Source organism: Onychostoma macrolepis, chromosome 16, assembly GCF_012432095.1.
Source record: "Onychostoma macrolepis isolate SWU-2019 chromosome 16, ASM1243209v1, whole genome shotgun sequence".
Lineage (NCBI taxonomy): Eukaryota > Metazoa > Chordata > Actinopteri > Cypriniformes > Cyprinidae > Onychostoma > Onychostoma macrolepis.
Genome location: NC_081170.1, coordinates 27,669,521 through 27,691,603, shown reverse-complemented (window position 1 = coordinate 27,691,603; position 22,083 = coordinate 27,669,521). Strand labels below are relative to the sequence as shown.

Below are 22,083 nucleotides of genomic sequence, written 5' to 3'. Positions count from 1 at the left end.
TAATCAGTAAAATGAGTTATTCATAATGACTTCCAAATTTACTGACTTAAAAAAAGGCACAGAAACCCCAGAATTCTTGTTTGATGTATGACTGTGTAAATTATGTTGTAGAATGTATATATATACATGTCAAGGCTGTCTCTGCCGCCTAGTTTATATAATTTACTCGAGCTTGGACAAAAGAAGAGCATTTGACTTAGCTTGATCCATCCTTCAATGATTCATTGTTCATGCTACAATTTAACTTAATTACATAATTTGTTCGTTTAAATTTTCCAGTATAAATGCATTGACATTTTTTTTTTTTTTTTTTTTAATCAAGTGATCATGTCAGTTCACATAAGTTGATAGTAGTAATGTGCAAGGAACATTTAATGAAACAGACACTTTCTGTTGCTCTCTCAGTTGGTGATCGAAATTAAAGAAATATTTGCTTTGCTCTAACCTAAGTCAATATTGAGATACGCAAAGAACATTTTAGCTCCTTTACCCATCTTTGAGATTTTACAAGTAAGAATGATTGAACAGCATACATGTGCCTTCACCTTCAGGGCAGGAATGTTTGCACAAGCATAACAAATTTTGTCTTTTGGTGATGTGTGTTTTTAGATTTAAAATATCTCCTTAATCTTTATGTTCTATGTCTCTTCTCTCTTCCTTAAACTTTATCCGGTCCTCGAAGTTCTTTCTGACCACCCTTTTAACAGCCTGTCAGGTTCCTGCAAAAACAGGTGCTTTGAACTAGTGGAAAGTGAACCCCCAAACTGTCGCTGTGACAACCTGTGTAAAACATACAATACTTGTTGCTCAGACTTTGATGAGCACTGCCTGAAAACAGGTAAGACCTACATTTGTTTTTCCTTTTATTTGGGATATACACAAAGTCTGAGGCTTTATGATGGAAAATGAATTAGAAGTATTTAAGATTTTGCACTGTTAGGTCACTAATTGAATAAGAAAATTTGTGACATTGATGTCTCATTTGAACAGATGTTCATGACTCATGTTTGAACATTCTCAAATCATGCTGATAACATGTATTAGGTTTTCCACAAACTTCCCAGACAACAACATAGTTCTGGCCCAGATCCATCCCACATCTGGCCCGTGTGAAATCCATGCGGGCCAGATGTGGGCCGGATCTGGGCCAACACTGCTTGCTGTCTGGGTTGGGGCCTACCAAATACTAAGAAATTTTTATATTTTTATATTTAAATTCATGATTTCTCAAATTCATGGTTCTCAAATTAATGAAGCATTTTTTTCTTTTGGACCCCACTGTACTTTTTGTCTGTCAAAAGACAGACGTCCTTCAAATTGCTTGTGCCAGGCTGCTGTAACCATTTCCTTTAATTTTGCATTGCTTGGGTTTTATCTACAAGAAATGTTGTTTGATTTTTTGTGCCCTTAGCTGGGGGCTTTGAGTGCAGTAAAGACCGCTGTGGTGAAACTCGCAATGAACAGCATGCCTGTCACTGCTCAGAGGACTGCATGGCTAAAGGAGACTGCTGCACCAACTACAGGTCTCTCTGCAAAGGTAGGATGCTTTCAGACTTTCATGCATTTCATTTTAATGCAATTAGCAGAATGTTTAGCAGAAATAGTTTAATGTGGAGGATTTAAAATTTGTTTTGATTTAAAAGTGACAATCACCCATTGCAGTTATTTTTGATCTAGGGTGTGCATCATGCATATTTTAACCTTCATCCTTCCCTCGTGTTTTGTAACAAATCTTTCCCTCGCGGGTCAAAATTACCCAAAGGCCTAAAATAAAGCTTTTTTTTTTTTTTTTTGGTCCAGAAAGCTTATATTGATTTTTTTTTCTTAATATTTATATAGGTTTTTTCATGATTTTTTTTTTGTGATTTTTTTATTTATTTTTCATTTTATTTATCTTGTTTACCTTAATCATGCATGTTATAATGGGTGTTATAATGTGTTTTAATGTTTTATACTACGGGGCCGTTGAATGCTTGAATCTGATTGGCTGACGAACGTTCTAAGGTGTGCAATTATTTTCAGGGAAACGTAGTTCCAGGCAGGTCTTGACCGCATTACATGACCATATCACTAAGCCAAATTATTTGAGTTATTTCAAAGGATATTACAGCAAAAGAACCAAAATCCATAACGAAACTGGCCAAACAAATAAATATAGTAAACAAAAGGATAAAAACGACAGATCATGTCCATGTTTTTGCCACAAAATTATGTTTTATTATGTACGGAAAGCACATACTCTATCTCTCCCGCTCTCTCTTCCTCACAGACAGTTTGCACACACGTTAACATAAGCACTAATGTTGTTAGCGCTACTCTGACGATTTTTATCAGTAACATAGTTTAACAACTTAAAAACTACATGACTTCTCACAAGCGAGGTAACAACGACGGCACTGTTCGTGAAGAAAGTTAACTTAAAGTTTCACAATAACTAGAGACATTGCTGCCAAACACTATTGAGAGACGCACAGACTCACAGAGGTAACGTTCATGTTAATCTCTCTCTCTCTCTCTCTCTCATAACTTAGTTATTAACTGTATTAACTGCATTAGTCTGCTATCAATGGCTCAAGCCTCCGTTACTAGGTTTAAAATGATGTTTTGGAATTAGCAACGGAGGCGTTGGAAGAGATGCGGAAGAAATTATCTTACTCACAAGTAAGTAGAAAAATATATCATCTGATCGATGTCTTGAGGTGTGGCAACCGTAGTATAAGCGGAATAATTGACTTCGGTCTGTTGAATTATTAGAAAAATAATGATGATGCGGGAGTGGCCATTACACCTCAGGTGTGCATTATTTTTCTAATAATTCAACGGCCCGTCATCAATTAGCAAAATATGTGGGCCAAGCAAAAGTTGATTGTGTGGGCCGGAGCTGGGCCAGAGAAAAATTGCTATGTGGGATCTGAGGTCTCTTACATTCACAATGCTCATTTTGGCAATATTTAATATTTATTTTATTTTATTTTATTTTATTTTTGAATATTTGATAACCTTTTGAATGTTTGAGGTTTTACTTACTAGTTAGATGGTTCATGGCGCTTTGGAGATGTTCTTCAACAGGAGATCCACCCCGCTCCAGCTCTAGCTCTGCAGCACAGCCATCAGCATGGAAGGATAGGAACGATATGTCACATAGCCAACAATATGTAGTATGCAATGTCAGGTTTATTAGAAATAAACAAACTACAGCAGAGGTGAAATGCAGAAATAATAATAATAATATGATATACACAAAACATACAAAAAATCTTAAGATACCAGAATTCATATTTTAGGTTTTACAGATGCATGATGATATAGTTTAAATATATTGTGAAAAATACGTATAAAGTTATTTAATAAGATTTCTCAGATCACCTGTGTTTCCTGCATCTCCGTCAGCAGCTCCCATTACAAATGTTCTTGTAACTTCCTGTTTTAGGTATTTTTTTCTGACGCTCCTGAAATCACAGTACAATTTATCAATATTTGCTTGCAATGAAAGTTCAAGACGTGTTTGAAATAGTTTCAGCCCATTAGTTCATGTAAGTGACGTCACCGATTGACCCCACAGTGCAGACTTTTAGGTTAAATTAATTAGCTTATAGTGACTTCCATTTATCTATTGACAAAATACCAGCAAAACATTTACAAACTATCAAAACTGCTCATCTACACATAAAAGGTGCTTAAAAGCTCAAACGTTCATTAATAAGAGCTCAAATCTATAGTTAGCTTGCCTCTAATTGTTAGCCTCTATAGCTAGTCAACGGTTGTGATGCTAACGGTCTTTTTGAAGACAGCGTGATCACATAAGGGGATTTATGTATGTAATTTGCTGTTCTTTAAAAGTTAGAATGCTTTATTTTCCTTGTATGCTTTTATTTCTCCCCTATGTATTTCTGTGTTGGAGCCTTAATCTGTGATGGGGAGAGGTGATGACAGGAGATGACGTGAGGCAGTCCGGAAGTAAGGGCGGTTACACGGGAATAGAGGGAGGGAGGAGGATATAATAAGGAAAAAAGCGCGTGTGGAAAAATGTTCGGTGGTGGCACATTTGATGATTGAAAATTCCTTCCGACTCTTCTGGAATGGCGAGGGGTTCTGCTGTCTCGTTGTGGAATATATATTTCGCTTGGATTTCTCGCCGTGGAGGACTTTGAACAGTTGGACAAAAATAAGTTATTTGGGGGAAGGACTCTGAATGCCGGTGAGGCTGATCTTTTATTCACGCCACGCTCTGGACTGTTGACACATACACAAACAACTAAAATACACAACTACGATTTTCAATGTTGTTGGAATTATTGTTTGTATCTGAAGGTGGTTAATGTTGTTTGGCTGTGTTATTGAAATATTACCTTGTAAATACACTGTGGGCTTAATGATGTTGCCTTGGTTGTTGTGGGTTATTTATAGGTATGGCTTGAGTGAGACTGATGTTCCCTTTTCTTTAGTGTACCACCGCTATAATATTTAGTCGAGTGTTACAGACACTAAACCATTCCTGTAAAGTAAAGATTCAACAGAAACGTGTCAATTACATGTAAGAAAGTGTCAGGAACGGTTGTATTATTTGTGTAATTTTAGGGACTAAACTTACCTGAAAGCAGTGAAAACAGCAAAGAGACAGCCTCTCGCTACTTGTCAGCTGAGAGAGTTGATGCCCTGTTACCATGGTAACCTCCTCCGCTCCAGTTTAAATGCGATTTGAATGGTCAACGCGCGCGCCCATTGGCCCTGTCCACATGAACGCGGTTATTTTCAAAACCGCAGCTTTTTCTATGCGGTTTGGCTGTTCGTCCTCACGCAAACGCTGCACCAGGTCACTGAAACCGAACACTTTGAAAACTCCTGCCAGGGTGAAGATTTTCAAAAACTCCGCTTGCAGTGTTATCGTGTAGACAGCAAAACCGGAGTTTTTGGCTTGTGACGTCGGAGCCTGCACTGTTATCTCCGCCTACTGGAAATAGTACATAAAAATCAAATAAAATGTCCTGAAACTTCAACATGTATTGTTTAGTAGACCTACATCAAACTGTAAATTGAATGAGAATATGAAAGCAGTGAATGCAAAACATTGTTTGAAGTAAGTTGTATATAAATAAAACTACTATTCTATAATATAAGATATAATATCATATATCATATAATATCATATGAGGCATGAAATTAAACACACAATATGAGCTTTATGTTATGCATTTTCAAAATATATTTTCAAAATGTATTTCAATATATTTAACAGTGTTTAACATATATGTGAATATATTACCTTTCTGTATAGGAAAACATTGGGATTTTAGTCAAAAATATTTGAAATGGATTTTAAATGTGGGTCAAGATCGGCAATACTTATGTGCCCCACATATCTACATTTGACATCTGGGCCATGTCTTGTGTGCCGGTACCACCTCTGCCAGACCCTGGCCATGTTTGGTCCACATGCTGTATGCCAGTGCCGGATGAATGGCAGATGAATATATATATATATATATATATATATATATATATATATATGAAATACACTAATATATATATATATATATATATATATATATTAGGTGTCAACGTTATTAATCAAAAATTTTAACGCATTAATATTTTTTTTACGCAGATTAATCGTTTGATAAGCTTTGACCCCAACTTCTTCCCGTCATCGCAGCGCAGAAGGTTATCTATCATTGTGTGATGAGGGTACAGCACCAGTGTTGCCAGGGTAACGATAGCGGCACAAGTGGTTTAGTCTGAAAATACAGTCACGGGAAAAATTACAGAGCCATGGTTTGCGGTTTTTTGGGCTACTTTTATAATGCACCACGGCTGCCCAAAGTGTATATAGACAAATAAAAATTCAAATAGATCCTTTTACTAATGTGTATTATACTTGAAATGTATCCCTGGCAACTTAAGAACGGAGAGGTGGTTGTAACATCAAACAACGTGAGTTTCAGCAGAGCATACATGTTAAGGCTTTTACACAGCAGAAATAAACATGACAACAGCCACTATAGATTATATAAGATAATAAACACATGATTACGATAGATATGGTCTGTATGTGATTTTTTTAAAATGAATGTGTATGTCTGAAATGCTAATTTGTGCAGCGATATAAAAGGCTATAAATAGCATATTTTAACAACAGTAAATGACCGAATTCCACATGTGATCGCAAAAGGAAGTTATTACAAACACTTGATGGTGGTTTGAAGTGAGTTCTGAGTAAAAGTGCACTATTAATCTCATAAACTGTCTTATGTAGCATGATGCTAATGTTAGCTCTAATGCACCTGCAGAACAGGTCCAATTCTTCTTTATAATGCATTTTGTCATAATACTTCACGTAAGGTCACAAGAAATGTTTTGATGTATTTATTTAGAAATACTTTTGATAATAGTTGGGTAAATGTATACTGGGATTGAAGCGATGTGGCTTGGTAAAGGTTTTATTGCCAGTTTAAAGGCTGATAATGGCTGAATAAAAATAATGATAAAAGAATAAGAAGGATTATGTCTCATACCTGGCGGAAGTGTGAAAGGTTCTGTTTCCTTAAACTAGTTTGTCATGCATTTCTTTTTCAACACATTTACAGGTAAATCCTAGTATTTTAAATTTGTGATTAATCATGATTAATCAAAGTCCACGACTGTGATTAACGCGATTAAATTTTTTAATCGATTGACAGCACTAATATATATATATATTTGATGTTTTGATTGGAACGGAAGAGCTGTGTTTTGACCCCCGACTAGGCCGCCTCACAGTCACCCAGTTGCCCTGCTGCACGGGCTCAACCGAAACCAAACAATGTACAGGACTCCCTGAGCTAGTCGCATCCAAAGCAGTATCTACAGCCCTCACATTCTTACTATCCTCAACTAAAGTTTGGATGCGTGTCTCTAGTTCTAAAATCTTCTCTGTCAGCCTAACTATTTCCCTGCATTTATCACATGTGAATCCCTCGTCGCCGACAGAGAGAGATAAACTGTACATGTGGCAAACAGTGCAAACAACAATAGCAGGAGAAGAAGCCATTACTCACCGTGATTGATGAATGATTCACTTACTACTGTTGTTTGATGAACTCGTGCGTTGTCCTCGCGGTTTTAAAAAGCGAACGAGTTAGATTAGTTTGATAGATAATATCAGAAATATGGTGGGAATTAAGTTATATATTATCACTTTAAACAACAGAGAGTGAAAGTAAGATAGAGATTCAAAAGAAAAGCTATACGGAGCTACAATCGCAAACCTCTCAGCGGCCGGTTTAGACATTAATGGCTCTGTATTGAGTTATTTTGAGGGGACAGCAAATTTATACTGTTATACAAGCTGTACACTCATTACTTTACATTGTAGCAAAGTGCCATTTCTTTAGTGTTGTCACATGAAAAGATATAATAAAATATTTACAAAAATGTGAGGGGTGTATGTGAATATATTACCTTTCTGTATAGGAAAACATTGGCATTTTACTCAAAAATATTTGAAATGGATTTTAAATCTGGGTCAAGATCGGCCATACTTATGTGGCCCACATATCTATATTTGACATCTGGCCCATGTCTTATGTGTCGTCTTAAACCCGGTACCACCTCTGCCAAACCCGAGACATGTTTGGCCCACATGCTGTATGCCAGTGCCGGATGAATGCCAGCTGTGCCAGATGTAGGAGGGGGGGGGGGACATACATTTTTATTTCGACATTCCATTCATTGCTATGAGGGGTCAAATTGACCCGCAAGGGGAGGATTTGTTACTTTTTTTACACCCACAAAAAGTCCATGTTCAAGTGTGACAAAATAAAAACAAACAAAAAAAAAAAAAGTTTTTTTGACATTCCATTCGTTCCTATGGTCGGGTCAAAAAAGGATTTGTAAAAAATTTTAATTACAGCCACATAAATCCTCAAATCCACTCAATTTTTTGTGTGTGTGTTCCAAATTCAAGTTGAACAAAAGTCACAAAGTTTTGTACCACTCAAATGAACACTCAATTTAAAAAAAATTAATTAATTAAAAAAATAAAACATCCGGGTGGGGTTTGGCATGTTTGTGTGTAAATGTAGAGCAAGAGCTCTGTATTTTCTGGAAATTAGATGTGTTTGATTGTCACCTCATGCTTTGACTGACTTCCTCCCTGTATTAGGTGATGTTCCCTGGTTGCAGGAAGAGTGTGAAGAGATTAAAAACCACGAGTGTCCAGCCGGGTGAGAGACAATTGTGATTTCAGTGACATTTCAACATCATTGAATGGGCTCCCCAACCATCCCACCTTTTCACCTCATCCCACAACACTTATATCTTAGGACACAGCTGTACTTTACATACTAGAAGACAGGGAATTGTTTATCTATTTAATGCTGTGAAGTGCTGAATGATGGCAAACACTGTTAAAAGAAGAGTTAAAAGATGGATATTGGGCTTTTGTGTAACCAATCACCTATCTGGGAGGACTGGGTGAATTGCATATCAATTAATGTTAATGCATTAAGTGTGACATTTTCAGCCTAATCATATGAATAGTGCCTATGGAAGAATCAAAGGTTGTTATAAAAAGAGCATTCAAATTAAAGACTTACCTGTCCACTATTAATTAGTACAAATTTTAGCAACAAATATTAATTTAGTTTTGTTTGTAATTGGTGTATTAATGTTTCATTCTGTGTATCTAGGTTTGTTCGGCCGCCTATCATCATGTTGTCTGTTGATGGCTTTCGTGCATCTTACATGAAAAGAGGAAGCATGGTGATCCCCAATATTGAGAAACTCAGTAAGCCTTATGTCTTGTCATGAAAATCAACAAACTGAATATATATGAATATTGACTAAGCTGTCAATCAGTTAAAACATATAAAATGTATTACACAATGTATAGATTAACTAATCAAAAATAAATCCCAATTAATTGCATATATTAGCATTTGCTGAGACGGTATGTATGTGGATAAATTTATACTATCCAACTTTATCTAGAGAGCTGTGTGATCATATAGTTTATTTATCAACAGTGTAAACAGTCAAGCAATTGTGGATGTTTTGATGTTTCCTCAGTATTTTTGTGTGTGTGTGTGTTTGGAATTGGCAGCAAGTAGTCTTCATGCAGCAGAGGTTTAAAATTAAACTCAGAATGCATTCTGAATTTGTGTGGTTCGATTCATAATCTTGAAAGTAATAAAATGCTGATTCGACCCTCCCCCCCAAAAAAAGTAAACTTAGGGCACATTCTTGTTCAGAGAACATGTTCATGTATTCCATCTGTGCTAAATTACCCCATTTATTGTATTAAACTGATGCCTTTGATTAATTCTAATAATTACTTAGGCGCCGTTTACGCTAGTGCGTTTTCGTTTTAAAATGCATGACTTTTGCCACGGTTACGCCTATCGTTTACACTCCGGCGTTTTCGGGGTCGAAAACAGAGACTTTTGAAAATGCTGCAGACCCCGTTTTAGTTGGAAAACTCTGGGGTTGCGTTTCAGTGTAAACGGAGCAAAACGGAGACTTTTGAAAACGATGGCATGACTGCCCATATTCGCTCTGCATATCCTTGACGACCGTGTAAACAATAACATCATGCTCATTCTTGTACCCATAGATAGATTCCCCATTCAACCGCTCCAAGCACACAGATGCCTCCACCATCTAAATAATAGGGAATCTACCTGTACATATCTATGGTTGTACCTGCATGAATGGTCATGTGACATGCGTTTTAAGTTGTGTAGTGTAAACGGAGATCGTTTCTGAAACGCAGCGGAAACGCCAGTGTAAACGGGGATCGTTTTCATTTTAAAACGCCGTTTTAAAACGAAAATGCACTAGTGTAAACGGGGCCTTAATTTCTCATTTCTCTTGTAGGATCATGCGGAACACATGCACCATACATGAGACCTGTGTACCCCACCAAAACCTACCCAAATTTGTATACAATTACAACAGTATGTATTAAGTTTGTGTATTTTGTGTTACATTTTGCTTAAAGTTTAAATACCCCTTGCAGAATCTGCAAGATGTTTATCTTAAAAAAGAGGGGAAAATACTTTTTTCTTTGCACTTTTTTTGGTAGGATTCAAATTCTACAAAGGTGATGTTCATATTAGAACTTAGGAGCACCACTGTACATGATAATATTATTTCTGTTGCCTCTTAAACCGTTTGCTTTCAACATATTTATTTTGTTTTTTTCTTTGCTTTAGGGGCTTTATCCCGAGTCGCATGGAATTGTGGGTAACTCCATGCATGACCCTGGCTTTGATGCCAACTTTAACATCCGTGGGAAAGAAAAGCTTAACCATCGATGGTGGGGAGGACAACCTGTGAGTTGCCCTTCCATACCTTTTTTTTTTTTTAAAGGCAGTGGGGATTTCTTTACTGCAAGCTCGGCTTCCCCTATAATGTCAAAAAATTAATGGTCAAATATGTACTATTGTGTTAACATTTTATTGACTAAAAATGCGTTAGAACACGCTGACTCGATTTCCTTCTCACAGATTCCCGTAGCGTCAGTATATTTCCCTGTTGAAGCCTAGCGTCCATTGACTTCAATGGGGCTGCTTTGAACAGTTTTTTTCAGTGCTTCGAAACTAGACGATCATTGGATAAATGTTGCAATTATGTCCCGCCCACGGACGCTCTGGGAGTGAATGGAGGAGTGGGCTGGCCTGGACTCCGGGCTTCTGTGTGATGATTGGAGGGTCTGTCGAAAGTCTGCATTTCCTTTTGATTGACAGCGATTTAGTACTATAAAAAGTCGCTAAAGCTATTCGAGCTCAGTCCCATCCAAGCGGCAACCTCCCGCTCCCACTCTTGAAACCAACACGGAAGTGACTAAAACTGCAATTCATCGACTGGCCGCTGGAGGCTGGCTCCAAAAGGGAGTCAATCCCATAGACTCCCCATGTTAAAATGCCCAACTTTACAGCGGAAAAAAACATGTTTACAGCCTGGTACAAAAAATTATTTTGGTCTATATAGCTAATATTGCTCTTCGTGACAACTGTGAGGGGGTGAATTTTTTTATAACTCATCTGTTTAAATTATATTAAGCCTTAAAGTTCTGCATAATTAAGGGCGTGGCCACTTGAGTGACAGGTGGATTGGTGAGGTCACTGCTCCAGAGTGTGAAACTCGCTAGTGTGAAACTTAGAAAACTGGCTTTAAAGATTTGTATTTGTACAGAGAAAACAATTATAGGTAGGACACTGGGAATCTGGCAATTAGATGTTTTAATCGTTATTGCTTACAATGCTTTGTTATATGGAGCAGTTTGTTAGATCGCGGTCTATCTCATTTGTTTATCTAATGAAGTGCCAACAGATATAGTACACAATAAACGCGGCAGACTTTAATGGACAGTAAAACAAAGGCAGAATACCGTGTAACTCCAGGCTGGCACAGTATTGACAAACGAATGCAAACATGCAGAGCACCGTAACTTATTTGAGCTTTCCAAAACAAAATCAAAGAGCGGTAAATGATGTTATGTGTTCTGCCTTGGTTTCTCCGGGCCTTTTCTCCATGATACTTAAACACTTGATAAAGGAGGTCATTAATGTCCCAAAATGATCAATAACTCATTTTCGACCAAAAACGAAATTATGGTGTTTTGTCTTTGCATGACGGGCGTGGTTTCAGCTCAGCTTCACCCACGTCCCGCCTTTTTGCCCATTTTCGATTATCCGGGAGTGACGCGTGTTGACGCGCTTCCAAGATGGCAGCGGTCGGCTCCGCCCACTTTAGGCTTCAAAAACGCTTTACAGAAACTTACGAGTGACGTCACTGACACTACGTCCATTTTTTTTTTTTTTACAGTCTATGGTCCCATCACGGATTTTGCAGGTGTAGTCGAAAGACAGCTTGGTATTTCTTGGTATTTGCTTGGCAAAATTGCTAGCCAATTTTCATCATACATGTTAAACAATTATACACTAGGGTTGCACAATACACCGGTACGGTAGTATCGAGATACTAAAAATACCCGCGGTGCCATTGCATTTTGTAAACAGTAGTATCGTCCATACGGTACCATAAGATAGGTTTTAAACGTTTAAAACGTTCATTTGAACATGCATGCCAGTAGAAATATTACAAGTTGATTGCCAAATGTCTTTCTGCTGTGCTCTGTGTAGTATAGTCTGTGTATACGCGTTATATGGTGCTGAGTGTTTCCCGATGCTTCAGTTCAGTTTGCAATGAGAAGTTGCACTTGCACGTCGTTGTTCATGCTGCAGTTTATCAGAAGAAAGGGTCTGATTCAGACCATCTGATGTCATTTTAAAAAACATTTTAAAAACAGGCAATATGACACGAGCAAGAGTGCTGTTTTTGTTTCGTTTCTGTGTTAGATCCAAATCTGCGTTGATTTGGGCGAATCACTGATTCACTAAGCCATTCATAAAAACAGTCATTTGATTCGCTCCTGAAGGATTCAGCCGTTTTGAAAGAATTGTTTGAATGACTCAGTGATTCAGTCACGAACTTCTGCCACCTGCTGGCCGTTTTTAAGTTTCCCGTCTAAAGTAGGCATATTACATTATTTCCCAACATATTGAGAATTTAGTATTTACAACATTAATCTCATAACATTATTTATGCAATTATTAATACAGTCTAAATGTATAAATTCCACATCTAAATGTCACTTATTGCAGCTTCTGTGCAGTGCTAAGATGAGTTTTGTTTAGATAATTTCATGGATAAGAATAGCCAGTCATTCATTCACATTAATTAAGTATGAAAATGAGCTTCCCCTCTTTGAAAGACCAGCAGTCACTGTTTAAAGGATAGTTCATCCAAAAATGAAATTGTGTTATCATGTACTCAAGTTGTTCCATAGTGCTGTCTCCTAATAGTCGACTAAACGCTAGTCGGCTACAAGAGGCTTGGTCGACTACATTTTCATTAGATGGTTAGTTGCAGAAATAAAAAATGTAAAAAACACAGGATTTGATGAATTGGCGCAGCCAGTAAGCGAGAATTTGTTAACACCTCTGGTCTGGCTGATCCATGTGCTAATAATCATGTCAAGAAAAAAATTGAAAGTGGGGGTAAAGGATGACCCTCAAAAGGTTGCCAAACTCTGCAGGTAAATGCTGGTCTATTGTTCATCAACAACGAACATGTCTTATTTAAAATACGTAAGTAGTAGCCTAATGTTAGCCATGGCGGCTCGTTTTAACATTAAGGTTAACTTAGATAAATATACATTGTTTTACAAGGCGCTTATCCAAGTTTGCTTGCGGAGTGTGAAGGTTAAATCATACTGAAATAATATGAGAAAACTGAGATTGGAATTCAGAGGAAAATAAAAATAGTGAAATAGTTATAGTCTAATTGCACATGTTGTAGTGTTTCAGTTTTCTGCTATAAATTGTATTTATTCATATTTGTATAATGTGTAGGCTATATTTATTTTGTTTGTGAAGCTCTGACTGAAAATCTGTTTTTATTTGATGTTTCATTCGAAGACTCGTCTGTCGGACTTGTCGGAACTGTTTGCAGTTTGCACTGATATTTCTCTTAATGGTATTGACAGATTACTTGACAGTTTTAAAGATATATAAAAAAACAAAAACATATCTGCATACAGTATCTGTTGCTATCTTTCTCTTTTTGGTTGGGAATCGTGTATGGTGTAAAAAAAAAAAAGGAATTTCCCCTTGGGGATAAATAAAGGAATTCTGATTCTGATCTGATTCTGATTTATAAAGAAAGAAAAACACATAATATATGCATGTGCATATGCTGTATTTCTCTTTTCTGTTTTTCCCCAAATCCTTTTCCCGTTGTATATACTTAAAACTAATTAAATTAATATCATAAACATATAGTTAGTTGACTAATGGCTTAAATGAAAGATTTCTTGGCATCATATCTGGCTTTGAATTTGAAATATACTTAAATTTCAACTGTCAAAGGTCAGTCCAGTGACACTCATGTACATATATGTAGACTACTTTGAGCCATATTGACCATTGTAAACTGTAAACCATTGTTTTGGCAAGAGATAAAAGACAATTATAACTAGTACCTCTGTGTTATCTAGTGTCCTGAAACTGTAAGCAGTGGCTCATGTGCATAATGTTTTTTTAGATCTTGTGCAAGCTACATGAAAACAAAGGGGACATATCCAACACATCTGTCAGCTATTAACCCAACAGCTGGAGCCAATTTTCAGTTTTCACTGAACTTTATTTCTTCTGGCTGATTCTATACCCCACTGACTGAGCTGTGACGGTAAATGAGGCCATCATAGATGGAACTTATCCAGTCTCGTCGCTGCAGTTTTGCCAAAACACTTGTGAAAATTAACCAACACATATAACAATTGTCTCTCATTTGTGAATTGTCATCCCTAGAATTTGTTAGTTCATACAGTATATGAATAAAGAGTTTTTCTTTGGCATATGAAAGAAAAACTCTTTTTTTTTTTACACGGAAGAATAACACGTTTTGTTTGATAACTCTTTTTTTCTTCCATTTCTAGATCTGGATAACAGCAGTGAAACAGGGAGTAAAGGCTGGTACGTTTTTCTGGCCAGTGTAAGTCAACATGATCCAAACTCAAATGCAAACAATGTCTCTTTGAAGGTAATTTTTTTGTTTAATTCTGTAACATGGTTAATCAAATAACTTGTCCGTACTGTTTATGTTATGGACATGAGCAGCAGCCTACCTCAAATCATGTGGCCTATTGAGGAGAGGTGTGCCATTTCACGATTTTAGCCTGGTGGATGCTTAAATGTATGAAAAAAATCCCATACACTTATAATGAACGAGGACTTCTATGGACCATAATGTCATGTCTTGGAGGTGGGCATGTGGGCTAGTAAAACAAACACCCACAACGCCCTAGAAACCACAAAGCATTGACATGTGAAGTTTTGCACAGGCAAGGACCACTCATATTTTCTTAAAAGGACATGAACATCTAGTTATACAGCTGGAAAAATTATTTCAAGCCAAAATCGCAAGTTAATTGCAAGATTTCATAAAATGGAGGAAATCATGTGAATGTTTTTGTTCTGATGTGCTCTCTGGCAAGCCCTGGATTTGCCTAGGATTGAAACACAAAGGTCCCCTCATCTGCATTCACAGAGGGTCTTCAGACTGCATTTTTTCACTTGGACTTAGAGACAGCTTGAACCGTTTTGCTAGTAATTTGTGAGAAAAGGCTCTACATACATGCAAGGCGCTTGTCAACTGCATACCAAATTCAGCACAGTGGAAAGGCAAAATGCTTTCAGAGCTACTTCCTTTGGCCTCAGACCATGAGGAAATTAAATTTGCCATTCTTATCTGAGCCCAAGGGCGTAGGTTTGTTTTTGACATTGGTGGGGACATAAACCCAACACAAACACTCGCCCCCTCCGGCCCCGCCCCTGCCCAACAACCCAATCATTATTGCATTTTTGATAGACCTTTGACAACAGTTTCATGTCACCTAAAGTCTTTATTTATAGCCTATGGTAGCCAACATATTCATAATTCATATACAGAGTTTTTTTTTTTTTTCATTAATATCTTTAATAAACAATTACACAAGCACTGGGTGTCTTTATCACGCATCACTTTATTTTAATATTAATTGATACAGATTCTGAAAGAAAACTCAAACTCTTGCTGTAGTAACAGAACTTTCATGCACATTTGATTGACAGATAAACTGCACGCTCTTATTTCAGTGTTGTTTTTTTATTATTTGGATATTTCAGCTACCAGTTTGATTTGTACATTCAGTTGAACAACATTAATTTAAAGTTAAAGACTGTCCGCGGCGACTCAGGACACATGTTCCAAATCTTGCTGCACCACACAGTGCCACTTACATGGTTTACCATAAAATCCACATTATATTTGTCCCAAATTATTGTTAATGTTCATAATGACTTTATCCTAGACTGGAAGATTGTGTATCTTTCCGCACAACGTTTGTCTTTCTGTCTGTATCTAATAATAGACATAGGTCGCGCTTTCTCTTTCCATTTGCTCTGTTTTGTCAAACACCGTACTGGAGTGGGCTTTTATATTTATTTTTTTTGACTGCTGTCTTGAATTGGGTGCAATTCCTGTGGGTTGTTCTAAATGCTGCGCTGCTCTCCTCGTCCGGCGTGTGACTATTCCGCCCATGTATTAAATACGCGTCCTTGAAAGCAGTTTTCTAACGTATTTACTTTAACTTCTGAAATTACAAAAACATATACATATTGTCATGGGACAAGAACCGTTCCAATAAATGCCCGGAGGGTGGATTTATTGACTCAAAAAAAAGATAACAAACAGGTGTGAAGGTGCGCTGGTGCAGTCTGTCTCTTCCTCGGTCCTTGTGCAGGGTGCCTGTGCTCGTGCTCTGTGTTGGCTGCTTGGGTCACACGCTGCTGTCTAGAGGTGCAAAAGAGATCAGAGAGAATGGTTAACTGCAGTCTTTCTGGAGGTCGAACTCAACAGTGGTGAGATCTGCTAGGCTTATAATGCCGCCGGCTGACGAGAGACCGTCAGCGTTGGCGTGCGCGGCCCCTGTGCGGTGACGCACAACGAAGTGGAAGTCCTGGAGTGCGAGGAACCAACGAGTCACCCTGGCATTGGTGTCTTTGGCGCAGACCATCCACTGGAGGGGCGCATGGTCGGTGACCAGGGTGAACTTCCGGCCGAGGAGATAGTAACGCAGCTCCAGGACTACCCACTTGACGACCAGGGCTTCCTTTTCCACGGTGGCGTAGTTTCTCTTGGCTGGGATCAGCTTCCTGCTGACATACAGGACGGGATGCTCCTCCCCTTCTTGAACCTGTGACAGGACGACTCCCGGTCCCGTGTCGGAGGCATCTGTCTGCAGCAGGAAGGGGCAGCTAAAATCTGGGGCTCGGAGGACGGGCTCGGAAGTGAGAGTCTCCTTGATCCTTTGGAAGGCCTCCTCTGATGCTGACGACCACTGTACCTTCTCCGGCTGCTCCTTCCTGGTCAGATCTGTCAGGGAGGCGGCTAAGGAGGAGAAGTTAGGGATGAAGCAGCGATAATAACCCGCCAACCCCAAGAAGGCTCGTACCTGGGTCTTCGTCGGTCTCGGCGCGGAGCGTACGGCTTCTACCTTTTTCTCCTGTGGGCGAATCAGTCCCCGGCCCACTTGGAACCCCAGGTACTTTGCCTCTGAGAGCGCAAGATGGCACTTGCAGGGGTTGGCGGTGAGTCCAGCCCTCCGGAGCTCGGAAAGCACCCTCCGTAATCTCTCCAGATGATCCTCCCAAGAGATGGAATGGACCACCACATCATCCAGATAGGCCGCAGCATACGCCTGGTGGGGCTGTAAGAGGATGTCCATCATACGCTGGAACGTGGCGGGTGCCCCGTGAAGGCCGAAGGGAAGGGTCCAGTACTGCCAGTGGCCACTAGGGGTGGAAAAAGCAGTTTTAGGTTTGGCACTTTCTGAAAGGGGTACCTGCCAATAACCCTTTGTGAGGTCCAGCGTTGAGATGTACCGGGCCCTTCCCAACCGATCTAGAAGTTCTTCCACTCGAGGCATGGGGTAGCCGTCAAACTGGGAGACGTCATTCAGGCGGCGATAGTCATTGCAGAAACGGAGGGTGCCATCCGGTTTCGGGACCAGGACGATCGGACTGGACCATGGGCTGCGTGAAGGCTCGATCACCCCTAACTTCAGCATCTGTTGTATTTCCAACTCGATAGCTCGCCGACGAGCCTCAGGGACACGATAGGGCCGTTGCCTGACGATGACTCCGGGAGGCGTCTGGATATGCATGCTGGATGACGTTGGTCTGCCCGGGAAGAAGGGAGAACACATCAGAGAACTGACAGATCAGGTGCTGCAGCTCTCCCTTCTGGGCGGCCGAGAGGTGGGGATTGGTGTCTACAACCACGGGTTCTGTGCAGGCGAGGGCGACGAGCTAGTCCCTAGTCCCAACCCACTTTTTCAGCAAGTTGACATGGTATAACTGCTCTGTTCTTCGCCGGCCGGGTTGGCCGTAACATCTGCTTCAGAGTCTGGTTAAAACGTTCCACCAGCCCGTCCGCTTGGGGGTGGTAGACCGTGGTCCTCAACTGCTTCACCTTCAGCAGCCGGCAGAGGTCAGCCATTAGCCAGGACATGAAGGGGGTTCCCTGATCGGTCAGGATCTCCGCTGGGATGCCGACTCGGCTGGACAGCAGGAAGAGCTCCTGAGTGATGGCTTTTGCTGTGGCCTTCCGCAGGGGGATCGCCTCTGGGTACCGGGTGGCGTAGTCGACGATCACCAGGATGTGTTCATGTCCCCGGGCAGACTTAGGCAACGGCCCCACAAGGTCCATCCCGATGCGCTCAAAGGGCACCTCGATGATGGATAGCGGTATCAGCGGGCTGGGGGGAGGCTTCCTGGGTGACGTCACTTGGTAGGTGGGGCAGGCCTGGCAGAACAGTTTCACCTCGGCGTCCTGGGTGAGAGCAGCTAGCAGGCGGTCAAACCCGGGCCAGCCTCGACCGATCAACACAGGAACCGGGAGGTCTTTCATTACTCCTACCTCCACCGGCCAGGATCCTGGAGCGGCGGCGTTGGTCATTCGGCGGGCTGGGACGTGCCGAGTGTCTCCATGGACACAGGTGATCGGCAGGAATGACTTGTATTCAGTGCGAGGGGCCAGGACGTGAGACTGGACCAGGCTGACAGTGCTGCCAGAATCCAGAACGGCCCGGAATTGTTTCCCATTAACCTTCACCTCCGCTTCAGGGGCCCCAGCGGGAAGGTCATGGTGCACGACGCAGCCTGCCAGCCAGATTCGAGTGGGAGGTGTTGGCAGCTCCGTTGGCATGGGCTCATCCGCCGGCCTGCTTTGGTGTTGCGGGGTGCCCTCCGGCGCGCATCGCTCCTGGCACACCCTCCGGGGAAACGGTGGCGCTCGCTCCCCAGCGTCCCGTTGTTGGGCCGCATCTATGGCCCCCACGAGCTCGAGCGTCGTGGGCGGATTTCTCATGCCGACCGCCTGTCAATGGGAGCGGGGAAGGGCCCGGAGGAGACAGTCGATGACCACGCGTTCCGCTACCTGGGCGGCCAAGGGGTATCCATCCAGCAACCAGTGATGTGCGAGCTGCGTGAGCTCGGCAGCTTGAGCACGGGCGGGCAGTCGAGGCTTGTACTCCCACTCGTGGAATTGCTGAGCCGCGCAGATAGAGGATAGGCCCAGTTGGGCTAGAATTTCGCGTTTTACTTCGGCGTACTGGTCCGCGGTAGCGGCGGGGAGAGTGAAGTACACTCGCTGAGCTTCACCGGTCAGCAGGGGTGCCAGCGCCCGTGCCCAGTCACCCTGAGGCCACCCTTCCGTGGTCGCTGTGTTCTCGAACACCTGCAAGAACGCTTCCACGTCGTCATGAGGGGTCATTTTTGGGAGCAGCTTTGTTGCTTGTGCCCGGGCATCTGGTAGCGGAACGCGTGGGGCGGTGGTGGCATGGAGAGCTGCGAGCTCCTGCTCGGTCTGTCCTTGCCGGGTGGCCAGGTGTTCCACTATCTGTTGCTGGCGGATGCTGACCTCTATGAGATGCTTTAGGAGTTCTTCCATATTGGGAAAAGGGAGGAGCGCACACCTGTGACAGAGGAGAAAAAAAATCCGGTGGTGAGAACAGTCAAAGAATGTGATGTTGCTTGTCCGTGATTCTTCACTGATATGCCCACATTCTCCACCAACTTGTCACGGGGTGAAGAATCACACGACAAGGACCGTTCCAATAAATGCCTGGAGGGTGGATTTATTGACTCAAAAAAAGATAACAAACAGGTGTGAAGGTGCGCTGGTGTAGTCTGTCTCTTCCTCGGTCCTTGTGCAGGGTGCCGTGCTCGTGCTCGTGCTCGTGCTCGGCTGCTCAGTCACACGCTGCTGTCTAGAGGTGCAAAAGAGATCAGAGAGAGTGGTTAGCTGCAGTCTTTCTGGAGGTCGAACTCAACAGTGGCGAGATCTGCTAGGCTTATAATGCCGCCGGCTGACGAGCTGCAGCTGGGACCGATCAGCCGGTAATGAGGAAGTGCAGGTGTTCTGCCTCCGTTTCCAGGGCGACGCTGATGCGATATCAGGACGCTCGTCACAATATATTTAATTGTTTGATCAAAATTATTGCTAGGTACAGTTTGGTAGTCGCTGGATATTGGTAGGGACACGTTCCTTGCGTCCCCCCCTAATTCTACGCCCCTGTCTGAGCCCATAGGTTGAGGAGGCCTGAGCTTAGTGAATAAATTTACCCAATGTTGATACAACTGGACAGGAGGTCAGGATGAGTGGAGGTGGTAGTGGAGAAAGGGTTTCCTGTAGAGATTGATTGAGATAATCTTTCTAATATTTCCTGCTCCCTCGATATCTTACATGAACTCTATAAGACTCTTAACCACATATGTGCATATCTGCAGGCCTTAAACTTGAAGGTTTGCCTAATTGTACTGCCCTGCTGACTTTTTCAGAAAATTTCAGCTATATACACTTTAAATAGCTATATATTTCAGCTATATACAAAGTATGTATGTATATGTACCAATTCTAATGTGTGGTGCATTAACAGTGGCATTCCATTGGAAAGGAGAGTTCTGACCATGTTGCAGTGGCTTCACCTTCCGGATGCGGAGAGGTCAGTATGTAATAACACCCCCAAAATGCTTTGTGAATATTCCTTATTTGGTTGAACAATTAATTTAAAAAGTTCAGGATTACTGTAAATTTACTCCACAAAATTCAGTACTCTGTTTTTTTTTTAGTATATGTGACATGCACCTTTGCCTACAGAAATATATTTCTCCATGTATTGCTTTTTTAGGTTCATGGGGTTATCTTAACAGTCACATTATTAAATTGTATTTGCTTTAAGGTTAGACTTTGCCTTATAGTAACTTTGACCTTCACAGCAGCACTGTCACTGCTTGTTTTTTGTAGATTTTCTTTCTTTTTCTTTTCTTTTTTTGTTTTAAAAGGTAACAGGTGTCTGTGATTTGCAGGCCATATGTTTATGCAATGCATTCTGAACAGCTGGATTCCTATGGCCACAAACTAGGACCCCACAGCACTGAGGTAAGCAGAGTGTACAGGAAACATTTGAATTGCTTAGAAGACCAGTTGACTGGCGTTGTCACACTTGCTTCAGTCAAACTGTTTGAAAGGGAAATAGACTGCTAGGCTCTGGCTCGAACTATAATGTAGTATACACTCCTGAAGTGTCGGTCAGGACACAAGGAATGAGGAGACGGAAACTTCTTTCCAAAGTGTATTAAATATTAGTCTAAAAATAACACAAGAATATAACATTAGAATACAAATAAAGGGGTAAACATTCATTGTCTCTAAATAACAGTCAAAGCTCTAAATATGCAGGAGATGTGCAATTGAAGATTATATAACTATTGGTTTGGTCATATGAAATGACTTTGGTGGGGAAAGATATTACTAAATGCAAGTTGTCAGATAACATTATCGAAGGAACAATACTGCTGGATAATCTGTCTACAGCATGAAAGTTAACAGATAACAGAACGATCACCATGGAAACCACTCTGTATTTAGCATAAATCGCATCGCACATCTTGCTTATAGAGCGATCACACGCGAGTCGTTATATGTCCGTGCATGCCCATACAAAATGTACGGAGTTAAATAATACACTTCAAACATAGCTTAAAATGTATAAATCAAAGCAAACTTACTTTAGGGTCATGTACTAACACTTTGAACCACAAAACACCAACAAATCCAAATCACAGGCAGGAAGAAACTTCTACGTTTGCCCCAGCTGATCACGCAGTAATATAATGACGCAGCAGGCAGCAAACTATAACAATAATGCCTCCTACTGGATGCATCAGGAACTGCACTCTTTAAACTATCAAAATAGAAGTGTTTCAACATAGACCATCTTTCTCCAGGAGCCTTTTATACAGCCGCCCCCAAAGGTGCTGCACAACTTTGTTACTACTAAAAGGCGACTTAACTTAGGGTGACTTGGTAGGACAGGTTCCGTTCTCTGGCAGAGTTGGGAGGATCACTAAACGTGCTACTGGTCGAGTGTAGACTTGCTCTTTAATATCCACATCAGCAGACCTGACATGTCCATCCGAACTGTGGTGCGTCTTGATG

The 22,083-nt window shown here is 41.0% G+C and overlaps 1 protein-coding gene across 4 annotated transcripts in view; it reads left to right on the top strand.

The window, feature by feature from the left end:
* The window catches only part of enpp2 (ectonucleotide pyrophosphatase/phosphodiesterase 2), a 63,150-nt gene that overhangs the window by 1,492 nt on the left and 39,575 nt on the right, over positions 1–22,083 (top strand). For all 4 annotated transcript variants that reach the window (XR_009266221.1, XM_058745677.1, XM_058745676.1 and 1 more), the window contains exons 3-11: positions 683–838; positions 1,412–1,537; positions 8,141–8,201; positions 8,667–8,764; positions 9,853–9,932; positions 10,191–10,310; positions 14,480–14,535; positions 20,522–20,587; positions 20,952–21,024. Coding sequence is in view for 3 of the 4 variants with exons in the window: in XM_058745677.1 (XP_058601660.1) it covers positions 683–838; positions 1,412–1,537; positions 8,141–8,201; positions 8,667–8,764; positions 9,853–9,932; positions 10,191–10,310; positions 14,480–14,535; positions 20,522–20,587; positions 20,952–21,024 (836 nt within the window). In the remaining variant the exon portion in view is untranslated. The remainder of the gene's footprint in view (positions 1–682; positions 839–1,411; positions 1,538–8,140; positions 8,202–8,666; positions 8,765–9,852; positions 9,933–10,190; positions 10,311–14,479; positions 14,536–20,521; positions 20,588–20,951; positions 21,025–22,083) is intronic.